The following is a 13,483-nucleotide window of genomic DNA, read 5'->3' as shown; positions in this document are numbered from 1 at the left end:
CCCATAGGCCGTGGCCTTCTCTGGACCTGCGGCAAGCAGCAGGCAGCCCTCTCCTTTTTGTTGGACTTCAGGTTCAGCAGGGTCTGCTGTGTCAATCTTGATCCCCAGATCTCAGGAGGGTGTGAGGCGACCCTCCGGCCCCGTCGCTCTTTCCCTTTCTCGCAGGGTGGCCATCGTCAGCATTCACAGGGGTTATCTCTCCTGCCTAGAAACAGGTATATTGAGCCATCCCACGGGCCGGTTCCACTTACCTTCCTGCGAGCTGGTCTCACTGGGCGAGGCCCCTCGCCCACCCGCTGCCACCTCTCCAGTCACTCGGAGGGGGCGCAACTTTCTTTATACCTGTGGAGAGCGGTAGGACCTGTCGGGGCAACCCCAGCCCCTGCGCCTCAGGAGGACAGGAGGTGACCCCCCCCGGTCGCGCAATTTCTTCTCAAGGAAGTCGCTTCCGCGCGGCTCCCCGTGGGTATGTTTCACCCTCAGATCTTCTACCGACCGCGGCTCACCTGATACTTCTTGTGATGGTAGGAGCGGGTGGCAGCAGCAGCAGCAGTCTCTGGCCCCGGGGGCCTCTCAATCCCTAATAATAATAATAATAATAAAGCTATTTCTAAAGCGCCTGGTTACACTCAGCACAGTGTGTCCCCGCGCTATGCTTGCAGTCGACCCCCTAAATAGTTGTTAACACTTCCCGACCCAGGAGACTTGTCAGAATCAACGAAAATTCAATCTGTGACTGGAGGAGCCAAGATGGCGGCGGAGACGGACGTGTAGTCGCCCGGCTCCCCGAGCCTGTGATTCCTGCGCTACTATCCTGATTTTAATCCTGCTACAGCGCTACTGCGGGAGGACGGGAGAAACGCGCTGTTGTTGGGGGTGTTTCCCCGGTGTCCCTACCTGCCCGCTAGCTGACTAAATCGAGGTGCTGACGCGATCGCCATTACCGAGCCCTGAGACCGGACCCAGTGTTGCTTTGTTCTGCCGGGGACGGCTTGATCTCCTGAGGGTCGACTCCCTATGCCAATTGATTGGGCCCTTCTCTGGCCCCAGGCAGGCAGGCAGGCGGAGGGAGTGGGGGAGAGGTGGGGAAGTCATCCCTGCGTAGCCTCGTCCCAGTCCCGGGATCACACGGCCCCTCTCGCCTGCGGGCCCCTGTGCCAGTCTCATCGTTGTGGCTTATTCCGGTTGCACCCATCACCTCCTCCCCACCGAATATGTCCCATAGCCTCAGATTGCAGAGGACTGCCGAGCCAGACCCCCGTCTTGGGGACGCGTCTGCTCTTCATTCAACTTTTTGGTCTGCCCTCGGCCCGCCTCTGCCACTCATCTCCTGTGCAATGCTGGTCCGATCGTGTTTTCTGGCCCCTTCCTCTGCCGATTTTGTCTCTAACATGTATTTTGCTTTTCCTGGAGGAAGTTGAGTATTTAGGATGCTGGTTTATAGTTGAGAACTGCAGGATTCATATGGATTCAGTAGCTCCAGCCGGAACTATTGCGAAGCACGTCCTATTCGGCCATGTTGTTGGCCACGCCCCCTTGCTCCAGATCTTCTTGAGCACTCTGGGCAGGAGTGGTATTGAACATCATCAACATGGGGCTGTCCTTTTAGCCCCAAAACCAGTAGCACAGCCTGCGTCGCATTTGCAAATATTTCTCCTTTCTTCCTCATTTTACTCTTTTTCAAATTTCAGAGTGGTATTGGCCTGAGCTAAACTCGAGACAAAAAGCGTTGCTGAGCGAGTGCCACCTTGGAAACTCTAGCATGCAAAATTACTGACACTGCTCATTCTCGGCAAACATATCTAACCAAGGCTCTCCCCCACATCAGAAAGAGACCTTTCACCACCTCCGAATTGAGACGGCATTTGTGATCCGTTAGGCATCGAAGGCTGATTTTGTCCACCCTGGCGTTCAGAGAACCTTACAAACCAAAAGGCCCCTTGGTGTCATGCTTCATCATCGGGGTCTTCACACCCCTCTAACGGGATGGGGCGTGCTGCGACCTATGACTACGTGGGAGCACTTTTAGTTCTTGACTATATGTGGTGCATGTGTTTTGGGTGTATTTGTAAGTGAGTGGTGGGACTTGGTGAAGGATAAAAAGTACCTGGCTCGTGAGTATACCCGAATTTTTTTTTTATTCCTAACTCCGGCTGGTACTATTTAAAAAAGTGCAGTGCGAGATCAGATCTGTCGTGTTAATGGACAGGACCTCAGGTGACGCACATTGCATCCCGTTAGAGGGGTGCGAAGACCCCGATGATGAAGCATGACACCAAGGGGCCTTTAGGTGTGTGAGGGGTATTTTACAAAACACTAAGTGCTCCAACACCATTTTGTTGAACACTTTACCCTGCCCCTGAGTTGGATTCTCTTTGTTTATAAAGTATTCTGTGGAGCAAGAATCCTTCTCCATTTTGCTCTACCTCCTCCTCCTGTTTTTGTACGTTCAGAGAACCTGCCAGGTGTTGAACCGCCAGGAATATACCCTACTGTTCCAGCGATGTCCAGAGACGCACAGCGTTTTGATAAAGGGTCGAGGACCCCACCCTACTCTGTTTGTTGCAGTACAACTTGTTGGTGGTGTTGTCCGGGAACACCTGAACCAGCTTTCCCTTGATGGAAGGAAGGGAAGCTTTTAATGCCAAGCGAATCACTCAGAGCTCCAGCAAATTGATGTGGAGTCTGTATTCCGCCAGAAACCACAGACCTCTGATTTCCATCTCGCTCAGATGTGCCGCCCCATCCCAGGAGTGACGCATCTTTCACTACTGTGTAATCTGGTTGGGGAAGGGAGAGGGCACTGCCTCTGACCCAATCGCAGTTAGTCAGCCATCACTGCAGATCCTCTGAGATCTGGATCATGTTGGAGAGATTCCCTGATGCAATGCCCACTGGGACTTAAGGTCCCACTGCATAGCCTACATTTACCATCTGGCATGTGTCACTAGCAGGATGCAGGAGTCATTCTCACAGAAATCCAGGATAGAGGATGAAACATCGGTATCATAGCCAGAATATCCCGGAGTCCGCACTACGGAGGATAGGCCAGAAACTGCCAGAACATCTCAGATGAAAGGGACCGTCTGAGAGGGAGTCTGGTTTGACTTTGGCATGTTAATAGTGAACCCCAGCGAAACTAGGAGAGTTGATGTAGTCTGGAGGTGGGAGGACAGTCTGGAGCAAGCTTGCTTTCAACAACCAGTGATCGAGATAGGGGAAGACTGCCATCCCTGATCTGCGCAGGTGAGATACAACCACTGCCATCACCTTGGTGAACACTCAAGGGGTGCTGGTACGCCAAAGGGGAGCACTGTGAACAGAAAGTGCTTGTGGCATGCCGTGAACCGCGAGTAGCACCGATGGGCAAGCAGGACGGGAATGTGAAAATAGGCATCCTGCAAGTCTAATGCTACAATCCAGTCTCCGGGGTTTAGGACATACAAGACCTGAGCCAGAGTGGGCATTTTGAAATTTTCCTTTTTGAGGAAGTAGTTGAGGGCCCGCAGATCTAAAATAGGAAGAAGGCCCTTGTCCTTTTTCAGGACCATAAAATAGCAGGAATAGCAACCACAGCCTACTTCTAGCCCCGGAACCCTCTCTTTGGGTTTCTTGGGCAAGAGAGTCCTGCCCTCTTCATGAAGCAAGTTCAGATGGTCCTCCAGTAGCCGGTCGCAAGTCGGAGGCATAGAGGGAGGGTTTCGTTTTTAGTTTAATAGTTTATTGCGTGATTATTTAAAATCATTACAAAATTGCATAAAACAAGTTTCACGCTAAAACTGTAATATCACATAAAAGCATCATTGGTACTTGATAAAAAAAAATACATATATATATATTTTTTAATATAAAGTGGTTTGACTAAAGTAAAAAACTTCCAATTTAAACCAACCAACCGGTTAAAATGGCTTTTAAGTGCCTAGTACTTTGTGACCTTAAATGTCCGAACAGCCTATAATCCCTTTTTTTTTTTTTCTCAAACAGTGTTCATATTCGCTTGATCTGCTTGTCGGAGTAGTTTCCTGATTTGGGCTAGATATTTTACAGCTTGACAAGACAGAATGATTGATGAGCCCTCCATCCATCTGATCACAGCTTGTCTGCATGTGCGAATATGTAGCTCATTAAAAATCGGTTTTAAAGAAGATTTCCTTAATTCCTTTACAGCTCGGCACACACACAACAGATGCATTAATGTTTTGTCCGAACATCCATATAGTCGACAGTTCTTTAATTGATAGTTACATTTCCAAGATGGCATTAAGTCCTTCGAGTCATGAATTCCCAGCCGATAGTAAATAAAGCTATTTTTTATCTTGGAGCTGAAATGGGCTGCTAGGCATGCTTGGGGTTTTGTATGAGTATAGGAATTTATTAGTGTCCATGCATGGCGTCGTTTGGACAAGATGATTTGTCTTCCAGGAATGGATTTCTTCTTGGCGGACAGATTACTGACTTTGTTAAATGTTAACTTTTCTGCCATGCTCTCCCATACTACTTAGGTCTCTAGCTCCACCAGTGATTTCCTCAAATATGCTCCCTAAGATGTAGGTACTTCTTGCACCATTTGTGCTTTTATCTCGTCCCAGCATAGGTTATTCAGTGTGCCCAACTCTGATGATCGAAGGGAGGGGTAGCCTTAAAGGGGAGGTAGAAGCACCTTCAGACTATCTGAAGAGCCCACTTGTCCGCTGTGATGTTTTGCCAGTGGTGAAGGTGATGGCTGATCCTTGCACCAACCGGCCGCCCATGATCTTGAAGAGCCGGACTAGGAAGGTTTAAAGGCTGCAGGGGGAGGAGTGGACTGATAGGATCTTTGGGCACCTGACCCACTGGGCCGAAAGGAGCCTCGCCCATGGTCACACAGAGGTTGCTGAACTTGCGCAGTGGGGTGGGTGGGATATGGCTGGCGCAGCTGAAAGCCCCTTCCGTGCACAAAAGTGGTGAAAATCAGTATGGGTGGGCACTGGGAGGCCCAAGGACTAAGTCATAGCCCGCGAGTCCTTAAAGCTCTCCAGAGCCATGTAGGCCTGGTATTTGAAGAGACAAGTGCCACCAAAAAGGCTCGTCCATAAGGAAAACCTGGACATCCCCAGAAAACCCAGAAGTTGTGAGCCAGCCGTGGCGTTGAACCGCCAGAGTGGATGATGTTATTCTGTCCAGCGAGTCGGTGGTGCCAAGCTCACAATGAATGATGAACTTTGACGCATCTCTCTTGACTGATACCGCTTGGGAGAGAATGGCCCGGGCCTCCTCTGGGAGGTGTGGCAGCACCTTTGCTAAACTTTTCCACAAGGAATGAGCAGAACTGGTCAATAGGCATGCAGTGTTCATCGACCACAATGCAAGGCTAGCGGAAGAAAGCATCTTCTTGCCCCAACTATTAACTCTCTTGGTTTCCCTATCCAGGGGTGTGGAGAGAAAAGCAACCTGTGAGATTGCGGCCTGGACCACCAAACTCTCTGATTAGGGTGGTTGGTGAGGAATTTCATGTCACCCAGTGCAGGGCAATGATGGTGGGCAACTGTCCTATTCACTGGAGCACCCATGCTGGGCTTAAACTATGTTCCCAGAAAGACATCAGTCAAGGCTTCATTGAAAGGCAGGAGGGGTTCCGAGGTGGAGACACCCAGCTGCAGGACCTCTGTCAAGATGTTTTTCTTCACTTCCACTGAAGGGAGCAGAAGGTCCCGGACCTCAGCTACCCTTCTCACCACCATAACATATGAAGCTTCCTCCTACGTAGCCACGGTAGGGGGAGAAAACAGGCCAGAATCTGGGGAGGTATTCAGGCCACTGACCTCACCCAATTCCTTATACCAGTCCATTTCATGCACAAGCTGGTCTTGTAAAGGGTCCAGCAACTCCTCCCAATTATCTTGCTTTTCTAGCCCCTCAAAATAAAGCTGAAGAATAAACCTAGGACCCAAGAGTGCCATCGGCGCTGGAATCGGTGTCGATAGATGCCGATCCGGCTCGTGTTTTCGGGGATGAGAATAGGGCTGGCGCCGCCAGGAGTCTCGGCACTGGGCCTGGTGCCGGAGAACGACCGGCATCGGTTTGGATCCACCACCTAATGCATTAGGGGGCATCGGCGCTGGAGCTGCCGGTACAGAACCTGATGGAGCCTCTTATGAGCCTCTGGGGTCCGAAGGCCCGCTGGATGGTCAGGTCACCCAAATATGAGGCACATGGCATCAGAAAATTCTTTAAACAGGGCAGGGATTGCTCTGGCTCAGGGACAGATAGGGAAACGCAGAACCGACCCAAGTGCAGGTTCCGCAGAACGTCAAGGATCCTTCGTGACGTTGGCTGACGGATGGGGAGACGTTGCAGCACACTTCAACCTCTTCTGCTTCATATGCCTTTCACCTGACCGACTCGATGACATTGAGTGGGAGGAGGAGGACTCTCGGAGCGGTGCTTAGACCTTACAGTCCATTGGGAACGAGATCTCCAGGGTGAATGGCGCGGAGTTGAATGCCGGGCTGCAAGCAGCTTTAGGGATCCCTCCCTCAAAGCCTTTGGAGCCATGGCCGGCAGTCAAATCGCAGTCACTCTCCAGGCACCAAAGACAAACTAAGTGTGGACCCATCACTGACATGGCGTAATAGCAGGCGCCACACGGTTTGATTCCAAAGTTTTCTTTGACATAGTGGAAAAAACCTACACACCAAATAATTTTGACAACATGTCAAGAAAAGCCTGCCAAAGCGAAAGAGGGTAGCTCTCTTCACAGGTCTGCGCTAGCTGCTGCAGAAAGAAAAGAACTGACGTCAGCGTGCTGAGGTGGCACCTATATAGCTGATGTGGATGTCACTTATAGTGTGGACTACGCCAAAGATGCCACACAGAGCCGATCAATGCCTCCTGCCGGCACACAAGGGTATTGCGCAGGCAAAAGTCTTCCAGATCCAGCCTGACACCTGGAATATTCTAAGGTAAGGAATCTGCAGCTAGATGTCTCTATCAGATAAACCTGTGATTAACCCTGCTAGTAGAGGCCTGAACTTCCAAGCTTTCAAGAGTAGGGTGCAATGTAAAGAAGGCAGAGTCACTCAGATTTGGTCGGTGGTGTTGTGTCACTTGTCTATTCATAGATGGACTGAAGCAGGGTTTACCCAAGTACTCATGAGGGTGTCAATCCGGGATTCATTGAACAGCAGCAAAGGTTTGGACGAGGTCTGTCTGGATTGTAAAACTTCAGTGAGGACACTGGTTTATAACTTAACCAATGGTAATTGTAAGTCCAGAACTTCAAACGTTCGTCTTATGACCATGGTGAATGAGGCTATGTCTTCTATGGAAGGGCCCAGGGCATGAAGCCAACCCCATTTCATGGAAGTGTCCAATCCATCGGCCTCTTGTAGATCCAAATAAAAATTGTCATCCTCACGCTGCGGGGGAAACCCATAACCAAGAGCTGGTTGACTTTGGTCAGTGTCCGATCAAAGGTGAACCCGTTGATTGAAACGCATATGGAGGGCTCCACAGATCCATAAGGCCCAAATGAGCCACAGAGGCTTCTGGCAGGTTGCCAAAAGACATTTAAAGCATTGCATCTGTTGCTTGAACATGAAATACCTTGAAAAAATAGGAGACAAGAGGAGTTTGGTAAAACAGGTATACTGTTATTAAACAGAGCGGCCAGGAGAATAGTTATAGGCTTAGGGTCTGAGGAGTGTCTCAATTTACAATTGGTCTGCGGCCTCTTTTTATATAGTTCCTCATTGATAATAAAGTATTTCCGGTATTATCCATGTATGGTACGGAATGTAAGCTGCTGCCTTTGGAGACATTAATTGTCTAATGGAGGGTACAGGTGGGTCTCGACCTTGCGTGAATACAATATGGCCAGTGGGTAACATGTCCAGATGTCCGGCAGGGGGACCACGTGCTCACTGCGTGTGCTATGTCCTAATTGGTTATATGATAATAACTCATGTAGTATTTGACTTTATGGTGTTTCCATCCACGTCTGCTTTGTTGGGGCCATTGTAATGTGGCTGCGCCTATCTGTGGGATTGATATAGAGTTTCATGTTTGTGTATTTTCTGCTGGCTACGTGCCACTCCACCTGTAATCTATCAACCTGTGACTCTGAGACTAGGTCTCAGAGCCTGCCCGACAACATATTTACAAGTTGGGGTTGATGTGGAGGTTACAACAGGCTAGTTCGTTAATAAAGATAACATTTTGTCCTCATAAATGAATGTAAACTATTGTTTTTCTTATTAGCATTGACTTTTTCCATGTTAACATATTTTTAAATATTTAAATTTGTTGTGATGTTACCGACAGCCTGGGAAGTTCGAGGTTCATCAACATCAATTACGGAATCGACTACTCGGTGAGGGACTGGGATCGAGACAGACAGATTTCTTGACTTTCTTGATACTGCTCAGAAGGAGTGCAGCGAAGCTGGGATGAGTCCTGCTTGGACTTTTTATGTTTCTTTTTGGACTTTGACTTAGCTGAAGGCTTGGACCGCAACAATGAAGTGGCCCAAGAGTGGGAATGGATCCATGTCCCCAGGATTGGGCTTCACACAACTTCTTGTGGTGTTTGGTGACGTATAGCTTGGCTTTGTGCTCCTGGTTTGCCTTTGGGTGCCCCAGGACACACTCCTCACACAACTTGGAGTTGTGGCCCAAACCCAAACAATAGAGCGCACCTTGTGGAGATCTGTCACAGACATCTGCTTGCAACAGTTCTTACGTGCAAGGTGGTATTTTTAGTTCTTTGCCCTGAGCTGCACACTCAAGCCAGCACTTGCTGCGATTCAAAATAAATTACTACTTTTCAATCCTTCCTACAAATAACTTTCTCCAAAATATTCCAGGACTGGAGTTAGAATAGTTAATAAACCTCCTGGAATGTTTGGAGCAAAGTTGCTTTTCCCACAAATATTCCAAAGCTGGAGTTATAGTAAATCTGACCTTCTAGTGTCTGCCATGCCCACTGCTGCAGTAAGGGCGCAGTTCAGGGCAAGAAACACAAATGTTACAAGGTTTAAACTCGAGGACATGTTCCCTTGCACACTGGAGAGATAGCTTTTGGAGAAATATTTGAAAACTGACAAAAACAGTTAAGAGCTATCTCCAGATCTGCGTATGAAGGCGCAGAAAGAAAGGAAAGGCCGTCCGAGTGCTTGGTTGGCACCTTTATGAAGTTCCAGTTGTTTAATACAGAGCAGAGCGAGGTTGACGTAGAGCTGCACCACGTCACCTATCAGTATGCAGGGGCTATGCTGAAAAAATGGGAAACGGCCTTAACTATGTGGGCTGAGCCACATGTACCATTTCCTCCCAAGCGGAACCACGCTTGCCTTAGACACGCATATCCGTGGTTAAGGCAAAGAGCGGTCTATATGTCTGAATGGGAAGCCCAGCAAGAGGAAGCGTCGGGACAGAGAGCTCGACGCGGCCAGGTAAGAGATGCTGGAGCCAGGTGTGTGTGTGTGTGTGGGGGGGGTAGTTTTAGGGGTTGGGTCGATTTTAGGGCTCAGGGGAGGGGGGTCAGAGTTATTTTAGGGATGGGAGTTGTTTTTGGGGGTCAGGGAAGTGTTTAGGGCTCGGGAGTCGGGGTAGTTTTTAGGGCTCGGGGGGTCAGGGTAGTGCTTAGGGCTCAGGGAGGTGGGAATAGTGTATAGTGCTTAGGGCTTGGGGTGGGTAGTGTTTAGGGCTCAAAGGGGGATCAGGGTAATTATTAAGGCATGGGGTCGGGTTGTTTTGAGGGCTCAGGGCGGGGGGACTGGGGTTTGATCTTTACAACACATATCCCTTTACCACGAAATTGTGTGGTAAAGGCATGCGTGGTAAAGGCATGCGTTGTTCAGGCAGGGTTGTAGAGGCTCACGTGATTTAGCCATGCGGGCCTCTGTAATACAACCTGAAAAAAACTTGTGGATCCAGTCTGGCACTTAGGGATATTCTAAAAGTGAGCGGTCTGCAGTTAGAAGTATTCATCAGAAGGTTAATGTGCTGACCTCCATTTTGCATCTGAAAGGATGGAAATGTGGGGGCTGTCAGTCTCATCCTTGCTCTGCATTCTAAAATACATGCAGCTCATTATTTTGGGCATACTTAAGATTCATTTTAAAGGTTAAAATCAAAGTACTGGGTAAACCAATGATGGCTATAAAATACTGATTTATTAAAAATGTATTTCCCATTCTGTCTACATCAAACGTCCTTCATAAATAGGGCTCCAAAAGAGCAACAAAATTACATAAACCACAGAGCCTGTGAAGTGCGAGTGATCGAAGGAGTCTGAAAATATCAGCATCCAATAATACCCATGAATTTCATTGATAAAGAGGCCAATTGGATAACAGTATAAACAATTTCAAATGAAACAGAGGTATAACGACATTGTGCTACGTTCACACTCGTTCCAGGCTTAAACAAAATAAAAAAGACAGTCATTCCAGTCCCAGCAGAAAAGATCATGACCTTCAGTTAATATGTTAAAATAAATACAGCGAGAAGAAAAGAAAATACTAAACATATCATTTCAACTTGGGACTAAAAGCCAGAAGATATGTCCATCGAGGTATCCAACTCAATAGTGTTCTATTACTGCAATTTGTACATTGCAGTACTCCCAAGCTCTCTCTCTTAATAGCTTTCTCACTACTAGACCATTCGCCTGTGCTTGAGAAGACTAAAAATCGAGGAAGGACTTTTTCCTGTTGCACGTCGAAGAAAATATACAAAAATATAATTCTGTTAAAGATTCACAGCCTAAACAAAGCACTTTTAAATGCTGCAGGCCAGTTTCATACTTGGGACGGACAAATGTTTGCAAACTATAGACACATCAACAAGGGTCTGAAGGTTCGTTAAATTAACGTTTACAGGAATTCCAGCAAAGACATGCTGGTGATTTCTGAGTTTGACAGAAAAAATATGAAAGCACAAAAACAACAAGGAAGAAAAAAGTAAGAAGCAAGGATTTGGGTAATTTTTGAATGATAAATTGTTATCCTAAAGTGCTGAATGGTGTCCCATTCTATCCATTGTGTAGACAACATTCTACTGAATCTGACTTGACTTGGTGCTTGGAGATGCCTAACCTGGCTAGTAATATTCACCCTCAAGGAAATATAGATGGGTGATGAACTAATGCCCATTTTGTTGTTACTGATATGCGTATACTTTCATACAAACTGTGTGTGCAGTTGCTTTGTCAGTAGCCTAGGAATAGCTTTTAACCTGTAGTTGGTTGTTTTATTACATGTCCTAAAGTATGTCACTACAGTCTGATAGAATCAGCCGAGCTAATGACATCTGAAGTGACTGCCTGGATAAGTGACTTAGTAATTGCTACTAGGGGCGAGATACCAAGAAAATTGTGCTAGATCTTAATGACAGTTTTAGTACATTGTACCTGAAATACACACTATTCCTCATGCAGACCCGTTGTAACTAGTTATATATAATTTGTATACGAGTTTACTATGGCTTTTTTTTAAATATAAAAACAAGCTTCTTCTCACAAATACTGATAAAAAAAAGACAACCATTCTTCAAACAGGTTTGCATCAAGATCATCCACTTCGTGCTTTAAGAATGAGTTAGGTGAACCGTCACGTGCTTCAGCATACCGATAATGGCTTTTCTTTCAAAATGTTTTATCCCACAGCTACAGTTCATAAGGAGAGGAGGGGGCACCCTTCTTTCTCTCTGAGCTCGGATCTGAAAGTCTTTCTTCCACTTCCATTCCAGCTTCATGGACTACAGAGCAGGGGTCTGTCGTCGCACAGCCGCACAGGGGTCCACAGCATCTCCGACACAAAGGTTTACGTGGGATACTTCTCTACAAGTGCTGTCAGAGGTAAGAGGCACACCTTTTTTTAGCGGTGTTCAGGAGAGCTCGAACCCGGTGTTCATACTGATGGCATAGCGCAGTTTCTCCCGCAGAATGCTCTTCTTGCTATAATTGGGAAGTTTTAGTAGATTAAAGCAGGTTGAGGACGTTGGTAGGCGGCCGCCTGGCTCCTTTTTGCGTATTGTAAAGAATCCTCTTAGTACACTGCCTAGTGTATCGCCTGTGTCCTGCAAAGAGAATCAGATTGATCATTAGAACATTCTGCCATTTCAGAATCCAACCACACATCTTAAAAATAAGGACACCAAGCTACTCTCCGTGCTTACCGGTCTCTCGTGCCTCAAGCCAACATCAGTCCAAATGTTTTCTATCACCTATTTGTCCTCCCTGCAATTACCACTCCACCGCTATTGCCTTAGAAGAACACAATGATTATCTACCATATTGACTACCACAGTAACATGTTTGTATCCCTCCCAGCGAACACGATTTCCTGGCTCTATTGAGTACACAAATCTGTAGTGATCTTCATTTGCTCCTTAGCACAAAAGCCATATCAAACCTTTATATGTACATCTTCATTGTTGTCTTCTAAAGTTAGGGATCAATTTCAAGACCCTCTGCTTGGTATAAAAGGCTTTCTGGGTCTGGCCCCCTACATCTTCACCAAACAGAGGTTGATATACCAATTGACTACAGACTCTCCATCTGCCTAGCAACATGCGCAGATTTAGGAGGTAAAGCCCTATGTGTACATGCCTTCTCTAAACTACCTCCAGGCCGTAACCCAGAAAAATCATCTTTCCAGGCAGGAATATGGCCTTTTCTTAAGCTCTTTAATCTGTGACCAGTTGCCTCTTCATAACTCTCCTTGTTCTTTCCATTTTTCTGCAACAACCCCTTCATTATTAATTCTGTATGACATATTAATTTAATTCACACCAAGAATGCCTAAGACTTCTCACAATTAAACTTTAGATAGGTGCAATCAATTAGAGTAGGACCATTTGGCCGAGGAAGATGCACTGATTCATTTTTTGTAATATTCATTACCATCTTCAATATTTACTTCTAGAGGTCAAGTTCAAGCCCTAAAGAAGGCAACTCTTTAAGCCTTTTAAAAAGTAAATAAGATCTCACCCTTTACACTGTGTATAAAAAGACTAAACTTCTCACATGGCTCTTGCATTCAGTGTACCAAAACATTACCAACATTGGTTGCAGGTACCGACCACACTTGAGAGTGTAAGGAGGGGCTGAAAAGGCTTCAAAATTGAACCACAGCACTCAGTGTAATGAAGACTACTAGTTCATACTATACATAATATATATATTCATCAGTGAGCAAGGACGTGAAGTCCGAAACGCGTCTGATGGCTTGCACCGCAATTGAATAAAACTTCAAGAAAATATCCAAGACCGACTCGGGCTTTTTATTGGAGTCTACGTACCTGTCAGTGCAAGGAAGCACATTTTTCGGCAAGTTGGATTTGCATATTACCTACTGGCGGTCGCCAGTAGGTAGTTATAGTTAGGATTGTTTTCTATAGGAAATCCGCAACATTCTATTGGGAATAACTTTGGCGCCGGTTGAGGAATCTGCCTGTAATTGTCCTTAAATTTGCCTCGCTGCGCTCCGCTCCTTCCCTGA

The 13,483-nt window shown here is 46.8% G+C and overlaps 1 protein-coding gene across 3 annotated transcripts in view; it reads right to left on the bottom strand.

The window, feature by feature from the left end:
- Positions 1 to 10,131: 10,131 nt before the first annotated feature.
- UBE3B (ubiquitin protein ligase E3B) overlaps positions 10,132 to 13,483 on the bottom strand; it is a 452,538-nt gene continuing 449,186 nt past the window's right edge. For all 3 annotated transcript variants that reach the window (XM_086943106.1, XM_086943107.1, XM_086943108.1), the window contains one exon: positions 10,132 to 12,059. In XM_086943106.1, coding sequence (XP_086799232.1) covers positions 11,868 to 12,059 — 192 coding nt within the window. In that variant the 3' untranslated portion in view covers positions 10,132 to 11,867. The remainder of the gene's footprint in view (positions 12,060 to 13,483) is intronic.

The sequence above is a fragment of the Lissotriton vulgaris genome, chromosome 11 (assembly GCF_964263255.1).
Source record: "Lissotriton vulgaris chromosome 11, aLisVul1.2, whole genome shotgun sequence".
Classification (NCBI taxonomy): Eukaryota; Metazoa; Chordata; class Amphibia; order Caudata; family Salamandridae; genus Lissotriton; species Lissotriton vulgaris.
This window is presented reverse-complemented; position numbering and strand designations above follow the sequence as displayed.